We start from the raw sequence: 15358 nt of genomic DNA, 5'->3' as shown, positions 1-15358 counted from the left end.
AATGGGGCCTGTAGGATCTTCCTCCTTAGAGGCCACCATACCACCAAAGGAAGCATCCGCATCACTGTACTAAACAGACAGACCATCTGTTGTCCTTGCCAACACTTTTATCCATCTGTGCAAGTCTCTCCTTTTTTGCCCCAGTGGCCCTGTCTTCACTCACATCCACCAGGCCCTGTATGATCAGCAGACTGTGCTGTAGACCTCACTGTCCTCCTCCATCCCTTCTGCCTTAACTGAAACCTGGCTTTCTGAAGCACCACTGCCCCTTGAGGTAGTAGTGCTCTCCACGGCACATGCCTGGCAGCGGAGAGCTTCCTGTGGTCATCTCCCTTCTCTGATGGTACCACCTGCTCCCTGCTAAAGCTGTCATTAGCTGTTGTCCTGGTTACTTCCCCTCATTCTTTGCTCCTGGCTCTCCAGCTCCCGCCACCCCAACTCAGGCCATTCCCCATGGTTTCAACATCCACAGAGATGACTCACCAGTGTCCTGGCCTTTGTGGTCCTCATCTCCACTGTCCTCCCTCCTCCTCTCAGCCACTCACTTCCTGGGCACACCCTGGACCTGGTCCTTACCAGAAGCTACGCCATCACCGAGTTCCTGCCTTCCTGTGCTGCTCTCCCCATCCCCTCTGCCTCTTGCTAGGTGCCCTTGTCCGACAGCCTCTAAGTCCTTAAGGCTCATCAAAACTTCCAGTCCAGGGACCCCTCCCCATAGATACCTCTTCCTGGCCTCACCCGTGTGGCCCTTGGCCCATCATTCGGATTGTTTCCTTGCCTCTCACCTTCCACCCCAACACTGCAGCACCACCATGGCCCCCGCTGGCTCAGCATGCAGTGCAAAGCCAGAGCTCTTTCCCTTTCTTGTCTTGTAGGCAGACCCTAATGGGCCCTTGGACTGAAGTTTTCAGGGTGTTCCCTCCTCCCTCACTGTCAGCATTAATGAAGTAAAGCCATTAGATGGAGATCATCTTCCTACATCCAAACTCCTCACTCCCTGCCTGGGCCTTGGAAACCTTCTGACACTACCCCCTCCCAAGTCCAAACCCTCCATCTTCCATCCTATAAACAACCCTACCCCTCCCAAATTCCTTGATCCTCTATTCCCTTCCAGCCCTGGCCCCTTTCCTATTTCCCTCCACAGCAAAAACTCTGCTTGCTGTCCCCTCCTCCCACATTTGCTCATCCTCTCTCTGGGGTGCAGATGCCACCCCTGTTTTATGGAGCCATTGGTCAAGGCATTCCCATGACCTCCATGCTGCAGGACCAGTGGGCACTCCAGGCAGGGAGCGGAGCTGTCTCCTCCTCTGCCACCTTTTGTGAGCTCACTGTCTCCTTGTCTTCCTCTTTCCCCTCTGCCCAGCACCACATGCATTGCTCCTCACTCTCTTCTCTATAGGTCTCTCCCCTAAGTGTCCAGATACCTCCAGAGTCTCTACCTCCTGTCCTTCTCTCAACTCCAGCCTGAATTATCCAGTTGCCATAGCGCTTGGCCATCCTACAGACACCCCGGTTCCCACATTTCTGATGCTGGACTCCAGACTCACACTCTCTTCACCCCTCCCAAGGCTTCTCCTTGATAGCTCCCATCTCCTGTATGGGACCAGCTATGGATGCGCTTCTCCTCACCCTGTCTAACCACCCACCACCAAAGCATCCCAGAGCCAGCCCCTGCTCTCCCAATGGGGCCTGCCCAACTGCACTCAGCCCCAAAGTGGGGGCTCCTGGGCCTACTCTTGCCCTCCTTCAGTCCTGCACATAGTTGTGAGTGACAGTTAAGAAACAGAAATGGGCCATATCATGCTTGTGCTTCAATGCCATCAGTGACTTCCCACTGCATTTTCAGGAAAATCCAAACTTGTGGCTGGGTCCCTGACCCCCTTTCCATACCCTCTTGGGCCACTCTCACCTTGTGTTCATGTCCTTCAGCCATCATGCCCTTCAGACTGTTCCATAACATGCATGTTCCTTCCTGTCCCAGGGCCTTTGCACATACTCCTCCTGATTTGCCTCCTCTCACATGCCCTGCACAGGCTGGCTTCTTCTCATGCTCAGGCCTTAGCTTAGTCATGACTACTCACCCCCTCCAAAACCTAAGTCCCCCTCTAATATCCATCTTAACTTCCTGGTTGCTTCATCCTTCTTGTCACAATTTGTAATTATCTTCTTTATTTATTTGTTTGTTCAACTTATGTTTTTTTTTTTTTTAAGATTTTATTTATTTATTTGAGAGAGAGAGCTCAAGCAGGGGAAGTGACAGGCAGAAGGAGAGGGAGAAGCAGAGTCCCCACTGAGCAGGCAGCCCATATGGGCCTCAATCCCAGGACCTGGAGATCATGACCTGAGCTGAAGACAGACACTTAACCGACTGAGCCACCCACCCACAAGTTGAACACCTCAACTTGTGTTTTTCCATTTCCTCTACTAGACAGTAAACTTCAGTGGGGGTAAATTTCAAAGGACCAGGACAGTCTCCTTTTTACCCCACCGCATGTCTAGCACAGCATCTCACGCAGAATCAAGACTCCATAAATATTTGTTGAATGAATAAATGGATGAGTGGATGGACGGATGGATGGATGGATGAATGAATGAGTGAATGGATGGAAATATGGGTGGATGGATGGAAAGATGGCTAGTTGGATTGTCAGATGGACAGATAGATGAATAGAAGGACAGATAGATGAATAGAAGGATGGATGGATGGTTGAAACGAAGTGTGGCTAAATGGAAGAACAGATGTACAGACAAATGGATAGAAGGATGGAGGGATGGAAGAATGGATGGATGAATGGATGGAAGGAAGGATGGCTAGATAGAAGAATAGATGGACAGGCAGACGGATAGATGGAAGGATGGGTAGATGGATGGATGGGCGGGTGGGTGGATGGACAGGTGGATGGAAAGATGGATGAAAGGTTGGAAGGAGGGATGGCTAGATAAAAGGAAAGATAGATAGATGGATAAAAGGACAGACAGAAAGATGGATAGATGTAAGGATGGGTGGATGGATGGATGGACGGATGGATAGATGGAAAGATGGATGGAAAGATGGATGAAAGAATGGAAGGAGGGATGGTTAGATAGAAGGATAGATGGATAGATGGACAGACGGATAGAAGGATGGATAGATGGAAGGATGGGTGGATGGATGGATGGATGGATGGTTGGATGGATGGGTAGATGGAAGGATGGATGGAAAGATGGATGAAAGGATGGAAGGAGGGATGGCTAGGTAGAAGGATAGATGGACAGACTGATAGAAGGATGGGTGAATGGTTGGATGGATGGAAGGATAGGTGGATGGATGGATGGATGGATAAATACATGGTTGAATGGATGGGTGAATGGAAGGATAGGTGGATGGCTGACTGGCTGGCTAAACAGGCCTCACGTTTTCCTTTATGTTGGAACTATGTCAGACCCTGTCATTCCTCTGGAAGATATGTTTCCATTTTTAAAGACCAAGCTCCCTGGTGACCATGTGTACCCCAGAATCCTCAGTAGCTAAGACAGATTTGACCCAATGACTGTCTTGCCCAGAGCTTCCATGCGCCCAGCCCCCACTTGCGACCCCAACGAAGATGCATCCTTCCTGCCGGGCTGTTGTCTGTCCCCACTGTCCTTCCCTTCCCACAGCAGGAAGCGCTGTCATCCTGGCCTCTGCCGCACTCCCCCTGCCTTCCTGTTCCTGGCCCAGGAACTAGCTTCTTCCTTCCCCTGGCCGGCGGCCCTGGCCCCCCAGCTCTCAACAGAGCAGTTGGGGCAGGCGCCGGGCCGAGGTCAGGGAGGCCAGAGTGCACACCTCCTCTTCTCTGTGCTGTCAGCAGCCTTGGGCAGTGAGGACCCTGGCGTCAGCCACAGCGGCCGGCTGTGGGAGCAGCGCTGGGATCCTGGGTGAGGGGCGAGTGGCAGGAGGCTGGGGTGTGGGGAGTCCTGTGCATTAGGCACTGACCATGGCCTTGAGGTCATTGCCTCCTTTGATCCTCACACAACCTGGGAGGAAGGGAAGAATCACGAGTCTAGTCGGCAATGAGGAAACTGAGGCTCCAGGACCCACAGAGGCACATCCCTGCCCAGTTCCCAGTCCTCACATCTCTCTGTCCCCTTCTCTCCCAGCACAACCCCGAGTGCCTGCCTCTCTGCTCCCCAGCAGCCTCCTTTCCAGCCTCCAATCTGTCCCTCAGCCCAGAGGGGTGTCGTGGCCTGAGGACACCTTCACTGGCTCCTTGTGGCCCTCTGGAGCTGTGCATACCCTTGGCCTGGCCTCCAGGGTGAAGCCCATCCCAACAGGTCCTGCCCTCTTGGCTGGCTTCACCTCCCAGTGCCCCTGCCACCTCCAGCATCCACCAGGTCCTTGCCCACCTCCCTGCTGGCCTCAGGTTGTGTCCTTTGTCCTTTCCTGCTCTCTGTGCCTGGAGAATCCCTGCTCCTGCTTGGAGGCTGAAGTCTGAGTGCTCTGTCCCTCCCCTGGCCCTGTCCTTGGTCACGGCTCTATCCTCGGGTCCAGCACGGCAACCCAGGGATGAAGTCGGGATGGTCGGTGAGCTCGGGGGTACCTCTCCACACACTGACAATTTCTTACCGCAGATGCTGTCATGGTCACCCTGTGGGTGATGGGGACTATGTGGCAGTCCTGCCAGTCTGATCCACACTCTCCCTAGCAGCTCTGCCCAGGACGACAGAGGCATCCAGGGGCCAGGCTACATACTCGAGGCAAGCTGAAGGAGAAACACGGGGGACAGCTGGCCAGGTGAGGCCGGGCTTGGGGTCTCTATGCATCTGTCCTAGAGCTGGGCAGATTTGGGGAGACCTGCTCCAGGTCCTCCCTCTCCCTTCACTCTTGGAGGGGAGGCACAAGGGTGTTCAGTCCTAGAGTCCTCCCCCCCGCCCCCCCCACAACTGGCTGGTAACCTCTGTGCCTCCAGAGGTCAAGGGTGAGGGTCAAGAGGCCACAGTCCCCTGACCCTACAAGACTGAGATAGCTGGGATAAGAGGGGCTGTTCCCAGAGCGTTCCCTGAGCGGGGCTCCATGCCCCACAATGCCACTCTCTGGCTGTATGGCCTCGAGGAAGGCCCTTCCTCTTTCCAAGCCCCAGTTTTCCCACATGCAAAATGAGAATTGTCCCCAGGATGATAGGGAGCCACACATAACATAATACCACGTTACAAACCATCACAAGAACAAACTGTTGCTGGCTCATGCACGCTGAGCCCATGGCTGTCACTGCCTGCTAAGTGTTTTGCATGCCACAGCTGGGTGGTGGTGGTGGTGGGAGGGGGTGGTCAGAGAAGGCCTTGCTGGTAGGACGGGGTGAGCTGAAATGTGCTTGGTAGACTGAGCAGGAGCTTGCTGGCCCAGGAGAACACACAGGACAGACAGAACGCGCAAGGCTAGAATATGGGTGACCTTGGGTTGTCAGGTAGATGGAACAGATGTGGGGCAAGGAGGCCACAGAAAAGGGTCCTCGGTCACAGGCCAGCCTGAGGCTCTTGGCCTTGCTCACCGGTGTGCTCCCTCCTCCTGGTAATGGCACCCTCCAGGGCTCCAAGCCCACCTTTGAGCTATTCCACCCTCCCTGGCAGCTTTCCTGAGCTCCGGACCTGGGGTGGGGGGGATGCTTCCAGCATGTCTCTGGGAGGGCACCCCACCCCACCCCTCAGACCAGACCACACCCACCACGGGGCAGGACAACTGGAGCCACAGAGCGCACAACTCCCCACCCCACAAGACGAGCACGTGTTTAAAAGATAGGCAATTCCCAGTATTGGCAAGGATGTGGGCAAATAGGCAAATAGGCACTCATAGCACTAAACGAAGGCTCATACTCTTTGACCCCCAAATTCTGCTTACCCCATACATCCTGTTAGGATAATAATAGCAAACACGGATTTAGCACTTTCTGTGTACCAGCCCAGGCCTGCGCACCTGCGCACCCCACTCATGCCCCCTGAGGTGGGTACTGTTCTTTTCATTTTGCAGTTGAGAAAACTAAAGGCACAGGTGTTAACATGCTGCTCAGAGATTATCTCTGGGGTACAGGATCACGGCAACTACTCCTTGCTCCGTGCATGTCTGCATTCTTTGCATTTCTGCAGATCGAACCATCTTTTCTCCATCAGCCCTGGAAGCACGGCTCTCCCTTCCACTGTTTGCCATCGTAGTGGTGGTCATCTGTCAGGCATTCCTGACCCCACTCAGCCCCCACAGCCAATGGGTAACGAAGTCATATCCATCCTCAGAGGCAGCACCAACGGCCGGTGGGGAGCTGGGAGCTCCAGGCTTGCCCCTCTTCTCTCCCTGCCCCTCCCCGCCAGCAAAGTGCTTCGCACTTACAGCACTCAGACACCTAGCAGGGGACGCCTTCCTTCTGCCCAGAGAGCCAGATCCTGGGACAGCCCCCGTCCAGTCCCCTGCTTCTCCAACCCACTGTCCGGCCAGCCTCAACGTCTATCCCCTGGCTTGCCACGCCAGTGTCTCCCCACTGGTCCAGGGTTACCCAGTGGTTAGATTATCTTTCTAGAACACAAGTCCCTCTCCTGACTAAAACCACTATGCTACTTGGGGGCAGAAGCTGCGTTCTTGGCATGGCCTTACAGATGACTGGTGCTCCCTCCAACCCTAGAGTCACAAGTTGAGGCCCCCTCCTTGGGCCCCTGCTGCATGTTTCTGCAGCTCCATGCAGTGGTTGGCTCATTGCATCTGACAGTTGCTTAGTGCAAGGAGGAGGGGCTTATGCTTGCCTTTCATGGTGGCGTCCCCAGCATGAGACTTGGCCTGTGATTGCTCTGACTCCCCTGAGGGTCTGGGGAGCAAAGGGAGAGCACAGAGTGTGTGGGCAGGTGTGGAGGTGAGCAACAGAGGTGGAGATGTCCTGCACTGAGCTAGGCACGTTGGCCGGGGGGAGACTTGGGAGAAAGGCCATGTGTCTGCAGGGCATGCCGCTTTTGAAAGGTCTCTGGGACAATCAAGATAAAAATGTCCAAGAAGTGGTAAAAAATTTAGGACCCCACCTGCCCACCCCACCAGACCCTTCCTTGGGGAATGTGGACAACCACCTGCCCCTTCTGACCCCTTGGCCCCCATGCCATCTGGGACCAGATACCTGACACCCGACACTCCTTCAAAGCTGCCCAAGCGAGCCATTTCACCCCTCCAGCCTTAACTCCTAATGTCCAAGGTGGACACAGTAAGCCATGACACAAAGCTAAAACCTTCGCACACCCTAGAGTAAAGCAGTTTGATTAGCCGTTGGACACCGAGGTGACACTCTGAATGCGCATGCGTGTGCCGCCTAATACGAATGAATCTCCCTTGGGTAGAATTTAGTGTAGCTCTGAGGATGAAGCTTTAGGTTGGGTGAGGATCAGAGCTTCCCCCAAACCCGCCTGAAAGCCCGCATTCCATGCTTTGGGGGCAGCGTGTGGGAACGGAGCCCCCTCGAACCCACCCACTTGGAGCAGCACCATCCTCTACCTGCAGTTCTTGGCAACCCCTCCAAAGGTGGGGTGAAAGGCAGGGCGTATCTAGAGCAAGAGGAAGGTCATGTGCTGGGAGCTGGGGTGTGTGGTGGGTACAGGCTAGGTGGACACGGGGTTAGGGATGCCCTTGGGACCATAGCAGGAGGGGTCTGGACCACCAGCTCAAGAAGTTGGTGCTTATCGCTCGGGGCGGGGGGGGGGGGCACGGAAAACTCAGATCTGTTTTAGAAAGGTCCTGCTGGAAGCAGGGAGGGAGGTGGGGCAGAGTGGGAGCATGGGCTGCCGCAGGACCCCCTGAGGGTGATGGGGAGGAGGGGCACCCTGGCAGACGCTGAGCTCCGAGCGCAGCCCAGCTGCGGGTGCAGCCAGCTGTGCCAGGCAGTTAGCCCGCCCGCCTGGGGTCAGGACTCCGCTCCCGGGCAGCAGGACGGGCGGTGTTATCAGACAGCCCAGCTGGCTCAGAGGAGGCCCCCGAGCGCTGCTAAATCGGGGCCGTGGGCTCCTGCCGCAGGAAGAGGGAAACGCAGGCAGGATGTCCTCTCCTGTGGCCGACAAGTCCTTTCCCATGAACCCCTGCTGACCTCGCTGGCCACGTGGCGGGGCTCCCCCACTCGCCACCCTGACCTGCGCCTGCTCGCGGGGCCACCCACACTCTGGCCTGGCCTGGGATGGGGGGTGGCGGAGGTGACCCGCGGCGCGGGAGCGCGGCCGGGGCGCGCCCTGCTGCCCCACCCAGGCCCAGCCGCTGCCAGCCCTGAATGCCCGCACCTTCCTGCTCGCAGACTTCTCCCTTCGGCGTGACCGGAAAATTGAGATCCCAGAGGAAGCCAGTGTCTGAAAAGGATCGAAACTCAGGAATCCCTGGCTCCAGCTGGACACGTCGGCTGCCTCTGGCTCCGAAGTCAGCACAGGGAGCGTGAGGGGCTCTCCAGACCCCTTCCCCGGCCCACCTCCCTCCCGGAGAGGCCTCTCAGAGAGCTGGGGGGGGGGGGGGGTGCCGGCGAGGCCCTGGTGGCGAGAAATCTGCCCTGTGGGGGAAAGCGCCCAAACCAACAGCGGGAGGAGTGTAAGCTAGACACAGAGAACTTCTCCCTCCAGGCTAAGACTCCACTTAATTTTCCTGGGTTCCCGGATTGCCTTCTGCCCTATTACAGTCAGGTGCTCCCAAGTCTCTCCTTCCTTATCTGGCCCAGTTGTATCAACTGGGGTCTTCCAGGAAGTCCCCAGGGCACCTCCTCCTGGAGGACCTGGCTCCCCGAGCAGCCTTCATGTCCCTACCTGCGCCCCTCCTCCCAGGGTTCCCATCTGGTAAACCACCTTCATGACCCATTCTGTGGCTTAGGCCAGAGACTAGCACACATCCCTGCCCTCCCCTGCCTCCTCCCCTGCGGTACCCCCTTGCTGTGGGCCCCCACCTTGATTTGCACCTCTAGCAGTGCCTTCAGGGGACCTGACCAGGAGCCTCCCTGCCCAGAACTTCTCTTTTCCAGGTGTGCCGCTGACTCCTGCCCCCTCCAACTGCCTCACCTCCCCCACCTTACCCCCGGCCCCCTCGAGCCTCTAGCCTCATCTACTACCCACAAGTCCCCATATACCATCTGGACTTCCCTGCTTCTGAGCCTTGGAGGGGCTCTTTGCCCTACTTGGAATTCCCTTCCCTGGAGTCTGCAGATCCCTTCAAGAAGCCCCCAGCTAGAAGCGATGCCCCCTTCCTCTGCAGCCCACGGCTACCAGCTGGGCCTCGTGGGGGTCCTGAGCACTTCTGTCCCTACGATACAGATGTCTGTGTCCCAGCCAGTCTGGCACTCAGCAAAACCCCTGCAGGATGGGGCTGGTCCAAATCCTCCCTGAGCCACCCTGAACAGGCACCAGAGCTTGTGACTGGCATAGAACTGCAGTCTCCTTCCCTGGGTTGAGGTCCCACTGCCTGGGGCAGCGTGGGGGTGGAACAGCGTGGAGCTGGCCAGATAATCCTCGTCACACCTCATTCTCAGTCGAGTGCCTGGTCGTGTGGGCTCTGTGCTCTGAGGAGGAAGAGAGCCCTTAAGCCACAGTGACTGAGATGGGGCCAGTGGCCCACAGGACCCAGTAAGGTGGCCCAGCCCCCACATCCTGCCTCACTGGCATGCCCCGTCCCTCCCCCATTGCTCTGTCCACACCTGGATCTGGCTCAGGGCTGAGGAACAGGGACAGCGGAGAGCTGAATGGCTGGCCACACAAGACTCAGCCCACGGCAGGGGCCAGTGTCCTCAGGCCAGGGCAACCAGCTGCCCGGCTGTCACTTGCTTCCCCTACATGTCCCTGAGCTGATTGCCCACTGTCCAGCAGCACAGACAGCCTCTCTCTAGACTAAGCCCCCCAAACAAAGCCTCTTGGGCCTGTCCTCTGCCACCTGCCCTCTCCACAGGGACACTGCCAAGGAACTGCCTTTTGGAACTAGACCGGGACCCCAAGCCATAAAGTCCAGCCCAAGCACAGCCCCTCAAGTGCTTGCTCATTTGCACTACTATGCATGGGGAAACTGAGGTGCAGGGAGAGGAAGTTGGGACCCAGGCCACACAGCCAGGAATTTAGGGGCAGAGCTGGGACAAAAATGTGGATCTAGGGCTAACTGCGTACTTTTGAGGGGTCAGCTTCATCTTCCCCGAGATTCTCACCTGCCAGTACCTGGCCACCCAGTCTGGTTGTCCTGACACTTGACTGCAACTGAAGTGTTTATGCTTCTGCTCCAGCATCCCCCATCAGGCTGGGGAGCTCCCCAGGGCAAATGCAGGGCACATTTCCCACCAGCCGTGTCACGGTCCAGCTGGGCCACCCTCCTCCATGGGCCCCTTCAGCTAACATCCTCTCTCCTCCTCTTCACTGCCTGACTCTGTATGAACCACCTGAGCTCCCCGTAAGACTGGCCTCATCCCTTTTCCCTCCTCCACCTCCGGAGCACCCAACCCCAGGCTCTCCTGGTTCTCACACCTTGCAGTACATTCCCTGTCTCCCTGGAAGCCTCTGGCTCCCTCCTTGGTGTGGGGGAAATGCAGCCCGGACTCTGCTCTGCTTCCTCTCCAGCTCCCCAGCCCAGCCTCTCTTGAGCTTCAGACACTACACCCAACGGTCTGCCGGATGTCTCCTCAAGGTGGGGTCTCCCCCTCCTCAGCCTGACCCACTTCACTTCTCTCTCCACACTCATTCGGTCACTCAGCAAACACACTAAGTATTGGTGAGAGCCTGGCCCTGGGCTGGATGCCAGGGGAGCAAGGAAGGGCAAAGGGGCAGCCCCTCTTCTCTGACCTGCCTCAGAGGCCCCAGCCAGATGTCTTACTCCATCCTGCCTCTAGATTCATCCACACCTCCTTTATCTCCCCTGTCCTCTGCCCTTCAGTCTATGAAGGCATAGAGAACAGGGCTCTGTTATCCTACAGATCTGGGTTGACCATTTCCCTTACTGCTGGCCTTTGGGAACCTTGGAGAAGTTACAGATGTCCTTGTTCTATGCTTCCTCCTCTGCAAAACGGGTCTAATACTCCCTTGTGAGGATTATTAAAAGGGATGAAGCATGCGAAGCCAGTATTCAATATCTGCCGTGTGCAAAAATCTGGACCCCCTCCAGCCCTTCCAGCACTTTTCCTCCAACCACTGGGGACCCATGACCCTCTCTCTACCTTCTGATTCTCTGGGTCACCAGATCTTGTATAGACGTCCAGCTCATCCTTACCCATCCTCTGACATCTCTATACAACAATACTCCTCTGCTCCTTTTCTCATCTCCCACACTCCCTTTTCTCCAACCGCACGGGGGCAACTTCTGGTCATATTCCTGTCACAGACCATACCCTGCCACAGAGATGTGCTTAAGACGCTTCCGCGGCTGCTCCTGCCGGATAGTCCAAGCTCTTGAGCTGGGCCTTCAAAGGCTCCTGCCCCGTCAAATACAGGGAGCGCCGGCATTCTGCCTCTTCTGCCACGTTGATCTCTCCTGGGTTGTCAACTCAAGGTCCCCAAGTTCCCCTGTGCACCTGCGCCCAATCCGCCCGACGGCTCCTGTCTCTGGTGGTCCCCGAACCCCTGCCTCCGCAATCTCTGGCCTGGGGAAGGTGGACACCTGCCCGGAGCGCCCTCTGGGGGACCGACCTCGAGCGCAGCTGGGAGGCGTCGGGAAGTGCGCACCCAGGTCTGCGGCCCGGCGGGCATTTGCCGGGGTACCGTCCCCGTGGCGCGGGTGGGACGGCCGCGCAGTGCAGCGCCGGGACTCCCCCCCACCCCCACCCCGGGAAGCCAGTAAGCAAGCGAAGGATCCTAGCTGAGGATGAGGTGCGACGGGGCCCGGCTCCAAAGGAGCTGAGCCACCGATAGTGGAGGGTGGTCGAGGACCCCGAGCACAATCCCTGCGCTGCGCTGCAGACGGTGCCCAGTCCCTGACCCGGCTGCAGTCTCCGCCCGCCCTTTCCTCAGCCCCGCGGGCCCAGGCCGGCTGCATCCGGGGTCCGTATCCCCTGGCTCCCAGCCCCATCTCCCCTGCAGCCCCAGGCTCCCGGGGGTCCAGTGCCCCACCCGTCCCCCGTCGCCCCGGGAAAGCGGCCCCCATCGCGGCCAGCCGCGCACGCGTGCGGGCAGAGGGCTCACCGCGCTCGCCGTCGAGCAGTCCGAGGCAGAGCCACAGGCGCAGGCACAGCGCGGCTCCCCGCTGCATCTCCGGCCGCTGCGGCGCGGGTCTGACCTGCGCGGCCGCGGCTCCGGGCTCAGAGTGTGGGCGCACAGAGCGAGCGCGGGCGGGGCTGGGGCCCGGCGCGGGCGAGGCGGGGCCTGGGCGGGACCCCTTCCCCAGGGGCGGGGCCAGGCCCGTCGGACCGCCCCTCGCACCTATCAGTCCCGCTCCCCTCTCACCCCAGCCCGGGAGCTTGCCGGCTAGATCCGAGGGTTCGCGTCTCGCTCAGCGGCTGGAGGCTGGTTAGTGTCTCGCTTCCGAGCCCCCCGGGGCAGCTCTGGGCGGACGGGGAATGCAGGTAATGCACCAGTCCTCCACTGCGCGCTAAAAAGGCAATGAACTCCGCAGCGGTCAAGATTAGACAAAATGTGTCAGAGTGTATTTTTCTGTAATTTCCTTTAATCAATAAATACAGCGTTTAAAGTAAGAAAAAAAAAAGCAATGAATACAACTTAAAGATAACAGTATGTCAAATCTTTGAGAACGTTCAGCAAGCTTTATCTTACCACCTACGGGGTGTGGATGAGGTTGTACCCTTGGGGGAGGCATCCAGTATAACAAATCTCCCCCCGCTCCTCGCAGGCCTGGCCTCTTCTTAAGAGCTCCCCCAAATAGTTTAACTCTGAGCTCATTCATAAGTCCTTGTATCAGGTGACACTTTACTCTCTGACTTGGCAACCCTCTCGCAGACTTCCTTTCTCTTTTCAGTTCTGTCTCTAGAATTTTCCTATTTAAAAATAAACCCCAGGACGAGGACTATCACGGCCTCCCTCCCCCGCTTTTAGTCTACTTTATTCACACTCCAGCCCCACCCTGTACGCAAAAGTCCGTTCATCCTGGCCAAAGACCAAGACCGGATTGTTGATAACAACCATTACCAACTCTCAACTGCGAGTATTAAATATGTTATAAAGTTGGAATCACAAATCAGTGGGGATAGTTCAGATGACTTAAAAAATGATGTTGGAGGAACGAGACAACCAAATAAATGAAGTTAGACTTTTTTGCAGCTATATATTGATTGTCTTCCAATATTTTTAGTTTTAAAATAGAAACTTATTGTAAGGTGTAACACACATATGGAAAGAAGTATATGTCAATGTGTTATGAATGGAAATTTAAAAATCGATGTCTCCACCGCCCAGATCAGGGGATATAGAATGGCATCAACATTCCAGAAGTGCCCACCCTTTCCCATCACAAACCCCTCCCTCACTCCCAAATCCTGGCTTTATCAATTTCCCTGCTTTTCTTTATCTTTTTATTACCCAAATATATGTTTTGATTGTTTTTTAACTTTATTTAAATGGACTCATCCCACATATATTCTTTTGCCCGGCATCCTTTGTGAGATTCATCTATACCACTATGATAATCCATGCTTCCCTCATTTTCATAGCTGTGTGATAACCACAATTTATTCGTCCATTTACTGTTGATGGAAGTTTGAGTTGTTATCAATTTCCAATTTTTTACAGCTACGAACATGCTTGTATATGTTTCTTGGTGTACATATGATCTGTTTTTTAGATGTGTGTCGAGGAGTGAAACTGCTAGGTCAGAGAATGTGTATCTTCAACTTCCGTAGACAGTGCCAACTATTTTTTGTTGTTGTTGTTGTAGTTGTTATTTGTACTATTTTGGACTCCAGAGCAATGTAACTAGTTCCCTGAACTCTGCATCTTCACGGACATGTCAGTTTTGATTTTTTAAATTTAGCCGTTCTGGTTGTCTTGTAGTGGCATCTCATTATGACTTTCATTATCTTTCCCCTAATTACTGTTGAGGTTGAGCATATTTTTATTTTTATTTTATTTTTAAAAAAGATTTTAATTATTTATTTGAGAGAAAGAGCAAAAAAGCACAAGCAGGGGGAGTAGCAGAGGGAGAGGGAGAAGCAGGCTCCCCGCCAAGCAGGGAGCCCGATGTGGGACTCTATCCCAGGATCCTAGGATCATGACCTGAGCTGAAGGCAGATGCTTAACCATCTGAGCCACCCAGGTGCCCAAGCACATTTTTAAAAATATTTATTTATTTGAAAGAGAGCGAGAGAGCGAGAGAGTGCAAGTACGTGAGTGGGGGGGAGGGGCAGAGGGAAAGGGAGAGAATCCCAAGCAGACTCCCTGCTGAGTGTGGAGCCCCAGGTGGGGCTTGAGATCATGACCCTGACTGAGATCATGACCTGAGCTGAAATCAAGAGTTGGTCCCTCAACCAAATGAGCCACCTAGGCGTCCCTATCTTAACTATCTTTAAGTCCAGCGGCTACTCACATTGTTGGGCCATCATCACCACCATCCATCTCCAGAATTCTTTTTATCTTGCAAAACCCCAACTCTGTATCCATTAAACAATAACTCCCCCCTCCCCCTCCCCTCAACCCCTGAAAACACCGCTGTACTTTCCATCCATATAAATTTGACAACTCTAGGTACTTCTTATAATTGGAATCATACAGTATTAGTCCTTTGGCAACTAACTTATTTCACTTAGCATAATTTTCTCAATGTTCATCTATGTTGTAGCATGCATGTGTCAGTTTCCTTCCTTTCTAAGGTGGACTATTATTCCATTGTGTTTATACCACATTATGTTTATCCACTCATCTGTCAATGTACACTTGGGTTGCTTCTACCTTTTGTCTATTGTGAATGATGCTTTTATGAACATGAGTGTGCAAATATCTTTTTGAGTCCCTGAATTGAGGGTTCTTTTTCCTCCACATCCTTGCCAATACTTGTTATTTCTTATCTTTTTTGATAATAGCCATTCTAACCTGTGTGAAGTGATACCTCATTGTGGTTTTGATTTATATTTCCCTGGAGATGAATAATGTTGAGCATGTTTTTGTGTAACTTTGGACATTTGTATGTCTTCTTTGGAAAAACATCTACTCAGATCTTCTGCCCATTTTTAAATCAAATTGTTTATTTTTTGCTGTTGAGTTTTGTGAATTCTTTATATATTTTGGATATATGATTTGCAAATATTTTCTCTCATTCAGTAGGCTGCCTTTTCATTTTGTTGATGGTTTCCTTCATTTGTTTATTTTTGTTTTTGTTGTTTTTGCATTTGGTGTTGCATTCAAAAAGTCATTGCCAAGACTAATGTCAGAGTTTCTTGTCTATATTTTTTTTCTAGGGGTTTTATGGTTCAAGTCTTTACTTGATTTTGAGTTA

General features: G+C 54.4%; 1 protein-coding gene across 1 annotated transcript in view; it reads right to left on the bottom strand.

The window, feature by feature from the left end:
• FLT4 (fms related receptor tyrosine kinase 4) overlaps positions 1-12202 on the bottom strand; it is a 40952-nt gene extending 28750 nt beyond the window's left edge. Inside the window, exon 1 of the mRNA XM_032395759.1 lies at positions 12100-12202. Coding sequence (XP_032251650.1) covers positions 12100-12166 — 67 coding nt within the window. The 5' untranslated portion in view covers positions 12167-12202. The remainder of the gene's footprint in view (positions 1-12099) is intronic.
• Positions 12203-15358: the final 3156 nt, after the last annotated feature.

The sequence above is a fragment of the Phoca vitulina genome, unplaced genomic scaffold (genome assembly GCF_004348235.1).
Source record: "Phoca vitulina isolate PV1807 unplaced genomic scaffold, GSC_HSeal_1.0 scaffold87, whole genome shotgun sequence".
Classification (NCBI taxonomy): domain Eukaryota; kingdom Metazoa; phylum Chordata; class Mammalia; order Carnivora; family Phocidae; genus Phoca; species Phoca vitulina.
This window is presented reverse-complemented; position numbering and strand designations above follow the sequence as displayed.